This window comes from Propithecus coquereli, unplaced genomic scaffold (genome assembly GCF_000956105.1).
Source record: "Propithecus coquereli isolate 6110/MARCELLA unplaced genomic scaffold, Pcoq_1.0 Scaffold717, whole genome shotgun sequence".
Classification (NCBI taxonomy): Eukaryota; Metazoa; Chordata; class Mammalia; order Primates; family Indriidae; genus Propithecus; species Propithecus coquereli.
In genome coordinates, this window is record NW_012153252.1 from 561580 (window position 1) to 568531 (window position 6952).

The 6952-nt window shown below is 46.7% G+C and overlaps 1 protein-coding gene across 1 annotated transcript in view; it reads right to left on the reverse strand.

The window, feature by feature from the left end:
- The window catches only part of LOC105824155 (trafficking protein particle complex subunit 10-like), an 82447-nt gene extending 77756 nt beyond the window's left edge, over positions 1-4691 (reverse strand). The window contains exon 1 of the mRNA XM_012661526.1: positions 4464-4691. Within this exon, the coding sequence (XP_012516980.1) occupies positions 4464-4530 (67 nt within the window). The 5' untranslated portion in view covers positions 4531-4691. The remainder of the gene's footprint in view (positions 1-4463) is intronic.
- Positions 4692-6952: the final 2261 nt, after the last annotated feature.

Sequence of the window (6952 nt, forward strand, 5' to 3'; positions counted from 1 at the left end):
CCCTGGACCTGGCAGCATTAGCATCACCTGGGTACTTGTTAGAAATGCTAACTCTCAGGTCCCACCCAGACATGCTCATTCAGCACTCTAGGGTGGGATCCGGCCATCTGTTTTAACAAGCCCTCCAGGTGACTATGATGCAGCACGAGCTTGAGAACCCCTACCTGTGAAGTCCCCAAGTACCCATGAGAACTGGGAAGCCCAATTCTTAGCTCTGTCCCCTGAAAATGCCTGGCAGCAACTAGAGGCCCAAGCTGCCGACTACAGTCTTGACATCCCACTGCTCACCAAAAGGAATCAGGGCTCCTTAGACAAACGGCTGCCTGCAGATCAGGGACAGGAAATGTACAAAATGAGCCCAGAACATCTTGTCATGCCGGACTAGTAAAGAACCTAACAAAGATTCCTATATCTTAGAAGCCAACTAGAAAGAGGTTCTTCTTGGCCAAAGATGGAACAATTTGCATATCAATGAGGCAACAGCTTCAATGGACTGAAACATATCAACTATGTTCATAATAATTAAGTTAATAAAGACATGTTTTAAAAAAGCTAACTGATCACCATCAAAGGATGCTAGTGAACAAATCATTTTGAGACCGGTTACGTAAAAAGGGAAGAAGCAAGCATTCAATGCCTCGCCATGCCACTGGGTAGCCAATTATTATACATGCATGTATGTACATGTGTGTATATGTATACACACACACACACTCTTTACAGAAATATTTCAGCTAATAAATGAAAAAGAAATGGTGAAATGAGACTATCACCATTTTATAACCTTTAGGGAATTAGTGATATGAAAGTAAATGACTGCTGACACTACAAAAGAGAGACAATCAGGCATTACGTGTCTGCTGAAGAAAGAACACCCACCACCTATGAAACAATATCGCAAAAATAAAATAAAATCCAACCTGAAGCCGACTTCGTCTCCTGCTTTAACTACCAGAGTCTAGACAGTGGCACCTCTTCAGGACAAACAAGCTGGGTTTGTCAACAAATTACAAGAAAGAAAAGGGAGATGGAGGGGAAATGAAAATTTTAAGAGAGACTTACACAACTTATCTAAAAACTTTATTTAGATGCTAGTTCAACTGTTTTTTTTTTAGAAAAATACATTTAAGACATATAGGAAATTTAGGCACTGAGTATTTGACAGTAAGAAATAGTTTTAGACGTGATTTTAAAAAATACCATAGATTGGGAGGCTTAAACAAAGGAATGTATTTTCCCAGAGCTCTGGAGGGTGGGATGCCCAAGATCCAGTTGTCAGCAGATTCCGTTTCTGGTGAGGGCCTGCTTCCTGGATTGCAGATGGCCACCTTCTTGCTGTTATCCTCACGTGGCCTTTCCTTCGTACAAAGGTGGGGTCCTCTCTCTTCCTATAAAGCCAATAACTCCATTATGACAGGCCCACCCTCCTGACCTCACCTAACCCTAATTACTTCCCAAAGGCCCCACCTCCCAATACCATCACACTGGGAGTTAGGGCTTCAACATGATTTTGGAGGGGACACAAATATTCAGTCCATAACATACATTTATAGATAAATTATATAATGTCTGAGATTTACTTCAAAATAATATAAGATTGGAGAGTGGGCAAGGGCAACATATGTAACCCAAACATTTGTACCCCCATAATATGCAGAAATTTAAAAAAGAAAGAAAAAATAATATAAAACTGGGAAGAATGAGAGGTATAGTGAAGCAAGACTGGGCAATTCGCCCAAGTGTTGAAGTTGTATGAAAGGTCTGTAGGGTTTTTTTATACTATTCTACTTCTGTACATATTGCAAGTTTCCATAATAAAAAATTTGATTGTTAAAATTCTCCCATTTCCCTTATCCTTTTTTTTCCATAGCACTTATCACCTAACATATAATTTATTATTTATGCATATTGCCTATCTCCTATAGACAATGTAAGCTCTTAGCGGGCTGGGATGTTTGCTGATGTAACCCAAGCCCCGACAGCAGTGCCTGGCAGGGAACAGCAGCTCAGTAAATATTTGCGGACTGATGAATATAGCCCAGTTCCTCCATACTCTACATTGAACCGAGGAACCCCAAAGGTCAGGATATCCTACAGTCAAAGTAATGACAGTGCTGGATATCAAGTTCTCAGAATATGAATTTAATTTTGGAATGAGTAAGATTATACTAAAAATTTCTAGTGTGTTGCTTAGTTCTTAGAATGCTGAAGTAAAGGAAAGTAACATCCTTATTTTATTTAACTGTATGGCAATGGCTTTCTCTGAAAGATAATTTTAGGGACAAACCTCCCCCCTTCCATGTGAGCAGATGGCGTGTGACTCCCTCCTAAGTACTTGGTAGAGCCTGGCGATAGAGGAGGAATCAGACATCTTGACACTGGCCCAAGATGCCCTACTCAATAGTAATGACTGATCACGGTCAGGCACAGCACAACTGGCCCTCAGCTCTTCAACTTCAAAATGACCTCCAATGACCCTTCTCATCACTAGCTGTCCAGGTGAACTAGAAGTGCCCACAACTGCTATGCTATAGATTTAGTTAAAATTACTACCCAAACGGGTTGTTGTCAGTTCCAAGGCTCTACCTAAAATTTCAATTCTGAAATTTATGCAGACTTCTAAATGCTAACTGATCTCAGTTAAAAATAAGAAAAATTGAGGCCACAGTGGCTCACATCTATAATCCCAGCACTTTGGGAGGCCAAGGTGGGAGGACCGCTTGCTTGAGGCCAGGAGTTCAAGACCAGCCTAAGCAACAGAGTGAGATCTCATCTCTACAAAAAAAAGAGAAAAATTAGCCGGTGTAGTGGCAAGTGCCTGTAGTCCCAGCTACTTGGGAGGCTGAGGCAGGAGGATCGCTTGAGCCCAGGAGTTTGAGGTTGGTGTGAGCTAGGCTGATGCCACGGCACTCTAGCCCAGGCAACAGAGCAAAACTCTGTTTCAAAAAAAAAAAAAAATTTCCCTTCAGAAATGTATTTACATAATGCCTATGCGAACATATTGTTATTGAAAGGTAAGTAAACTAAGAAGTAGGAGATATAACTAGGTATGTAGCTGTCAATACAAGCAATAAATATTTATCCAGCACTCATAATGTGCACAGCATTTTGGGAGAAAAAAATTCATGACTTGGAAGACACTGAAACCTAATATGAACAGAGAATGTCTTCATCATCCCTGAGAATTCAGAAAGCGCCTGGGAATTGCAGGGCCTTCAGACCAGCTCTACCCACACCTGTTCTCTGGGACTGAAAGTGCAGAGTCGGGAAAGACTTTCAGATCATAAAGATTCTGAGAGAAAAAAAAAAAACAGCTATTGCTGAACTATGCAAGTCTCCCAACTTAATGTAAGTGAGATACAAACCACTTCCCTAAGAAAAGTCTATCACCTAAAGATGAAGCAACAAATTTCAAACTTAAATATAAAACTTCTCAGGAATCTGACTAGAGGGAGCATAAAAAGAGCATGCCCATAATCAGAAGGAAGAAAGAAAGAAATAGAAAAAGAGAAGGGTGCTCAAGACATATAGAATAGTCTAACTCCGGCCTGGGCACCCAGATTTTGCAATAGAAAGAGAGTGCTTCCTTTCAAAGCATGAAAGACAACTGGGAAAAACCAAACTGCATAAATTCATGAAAATACACAGTACTGCCTAAGGTCAAAAATCCCGTTTCAAATACCTCTCAGCAAGACATCAAAATGCTAGCCAACATTTCGACACTTCCCACAAGTGTTTTTAAAAGTATGATTCTAAAGTTACACTTGCAAAAATTAGGGTAAATTTTTTCTTAACAGAAAAATAGTTCATTTGCATTAAATGGCGGGGGGAGGGGATTGACACCCAAAGAGACACTAGTCTAGCCGTCCAGAGCGTGCACTCGCCAGTGAGACTGTTAACGGCGAGCGGCTCACCTAACCCCCTGAACTGCGGTTTTCTCCTCCGTAGAACTGTCTGAGGGGACCGCGGGGAAGATTCAATGAGCTAAAGGGCGAAGAGCGAGTCCCAAGTCGCAGTGCGAGCTCTACTCCCGCGCTGGGGCGGCGCTGACCATGACCCGCATCACCCAAGAACAAACCTGTTCCTACTTGGTCAACGCCCGCAACAGAGAGCCCCTGGGACCCTTCCGCGGAGACGGCTGCCCGTGGGAAAAGACGGGCCCCGGTCTCGGGGCGCGCGGCTCGGCCTGGCCGGACGGGCCCCCGCTCCTCGCCCTCGGCCTCGGCCCTGGCCGCGCGCCTCGTCCCGGGCGGAGTCCGGCGGGTTCTGCCCAACTGCAGCCGGCAGGGAGCACAACGCCGGGGTCGGAGGGCCCCGCCGCAGCCGCCGCCCCGGCCACACCTCCAGGAAGCGGCCAACCCAGAGCGCGCCGGCGGGGCCCGGGGACCAAAAGAGCAGGGACCAAGAGGCCGGGGCCCGGGCCCGCCCCAGCGGCCGCCGCGTCCGCCCAGCCGGGCACTCACAGGTGACGATGGGCTTGTTCTCCATGGTGTAGATCACCGGCGGCAGCGGCTCCTCAGGGGCGTCCATTGGCGTCCGGGGTCACCGGCCTGGCCCCTCGCGCCCCATGGGCAGCCCCGAGGCCGCGCCCGGCCCAGCCCGAGCCCGACCCTGAGCGGCGCCGCCGGCCGTGACAGCGACGCCCGCCCGGCCGCGCGAGGCAGCTCCTGAGCCGGCCGCGCCACCGCCGCCCGCTACCGTCCGCCGCATCCACTTCCGGTCTCGGCGCCGCCGCATGACCACTTCCGGGGCGCGCGAGGCTGAAAAGGGAGGGCCTTCCTTCTGCGTGTCTGGCGACGGAAAGGGGGCGCCGGCCGGTCCTCGCGGGAGGGAAGGGGGCTCGCTGGGGGTGCGCGAGGTCACCGGGCCGAACCCGGGGCCTGGCAGGACGATGGGCCTGCGCTGGCCGTGACGCTGTGTGGGGTGAGCGGCCGCGGCTGCAGGGCGGAGCACGCTGAGGTGCCTCTCGCTGCGGCCGGCGGGGCTCCCCACGGGCAGACCGCACGGTCCCTTCCGGGTGTTTCCGTGGCCCGAGCCGCCCTCCGCCGTGCTCCTCCGGCCCCGCTCGCGCCCCGCACCCACGCGGCCCCGCACCTCCGCGCGGGGCTTCCACTGTGCGAAGCGGTGCACACTTTGCGAATGCAGCGAAATAAAACCTCCCTTTTAACTGTGTCTAAACTTCCTGTGCAAGTAAACTGGGTTTGAGATGATTTCTGTAAGTGAAATAAATTGCCGACCTGAAATAATCAAAAGGGTCACAATCTACAGTTTATTCAGGCACGAAGTTTAGGGACAGGAAGCACAGATTCCACAAAGTAGGAAGTCAGTGTTCCCAAGTATGGAAATTTGGGATCATTTATATAGACAAAGCTAAGAGAAGCTGAACAGAATTTCAACATGTTTCTATGGCATAATTTCGGTGATCTGATTAGTCTGTTTTTTCTTTCAGAAGAGGTATGTTAAACATACCACACTGAAGATGTAACAGTCATGGGGTCGTGTGCTCATCTGGTCTGAGTTAGATACAGGACAATAAAGGAGGCAGTTAATCCACAACAAAGATCAGTGATTGGAAGGAGTCGTCCTGGTCTCTGGTCTCTCCTAGTCATTTACAGAGCAAAGAACACTGAGGAAAAGAGTAAATCTATAATCTACAAAGTAGAATTGCAAACATACTACCTGACTCAGTCTCCAGGGCTTAACTTCCCCCTCGGCATAGTAAATTTAGAGGGTCCTGAAATTTTTTCTGTTACAAAACGTATGTGTGAAATAGTTCGAGTGTGAACACAGCTGCTAAGTGTGTGTGTGTGGTGTAGCTTGGTGCATCATAGCTGTGTGAGAGGCAACACCAGACCCCAGGGCTGCCGAAGCAGCGGGACCGGGCAAGTCAGAGCACTGGAGAGGAACAGACGGGGAGCCACAAGTCCACCTGGGGCTCCCCGAAAGTCCTTGGCCTAGGCTAGGCTAAGCATATGTAGGATGCGACTCCATGGAACTTATCAGGAAGTAGCTGCTAACAGTTGAGAAGGGCACAAGAACTAGAGGTCAAGCAGTGCTATAGGAAAGACCTTTTAAGTACCATGGGCACTGAGGACATTCAGCTTAGACACTGGACTGAGGGGACCACATCCCCAGGGATCAGCAAACTTTATCTGTAAAGGCCCAGATGAGTATTCTCATCTGGGTTCTGCAGTCCACATACGGTTTTTGTCTCCCTCCCCTGGTTTTTTTTTTTTTTTTTTGAACAAGTCTTTAAAAAATATAAAAACCATTTTTAGCCCAAGGGCTATACAAAAACAGGCCATGGCCAAACGTGGCTTGTGAGCCATAGATTGCCAGCCTCTACCCCAAAATAAAGCCTACTCTATTCCTGCCCTAACAAAGCCTAAATAAAAGCCTTGACACAATCTACAAGAGAGAGAGAGAGTTTGGAAAGTAAGTCCTGCCAAGTTAGAGGGGCTTGGGAAACACTTTGGGCATTACTCAGAACCAACAGAACAAAGTATAAAACTAAACCTACACACGCCCAAGGTGATAAATACAGTAATTGAACTGCAAACTAGAATAAAAATCAAGATTCTTCAGTCGAAGATAATTCAGCATCTATATGATTTGTTATTTGTCAACATCCAATATACACTAAAAAATCACTAGACATGCAAAGAAACAGGAAAATATAAACTGCAGTTGAGAAAAAAAAGGCAGTCAACCTACCTCCTGATGGCCCAGATGTATTTACAGACTCCAAAGCAACTATAAAAAATATGTTCAAAGGATTAAATGAAAACATAGTCTTAATGAGTAAAGAGATAGGAACTCACAGCGGGGTAATAGAAAGTACTTAAAAAGAATCAACCGAAAATTCTAGAACTAAAAAGTACAATAACTGAAGTGAAAATTTCACTGAATTGTATTAATAGGAGATTGAAAATAACAGAAGGAGTTAGTGATT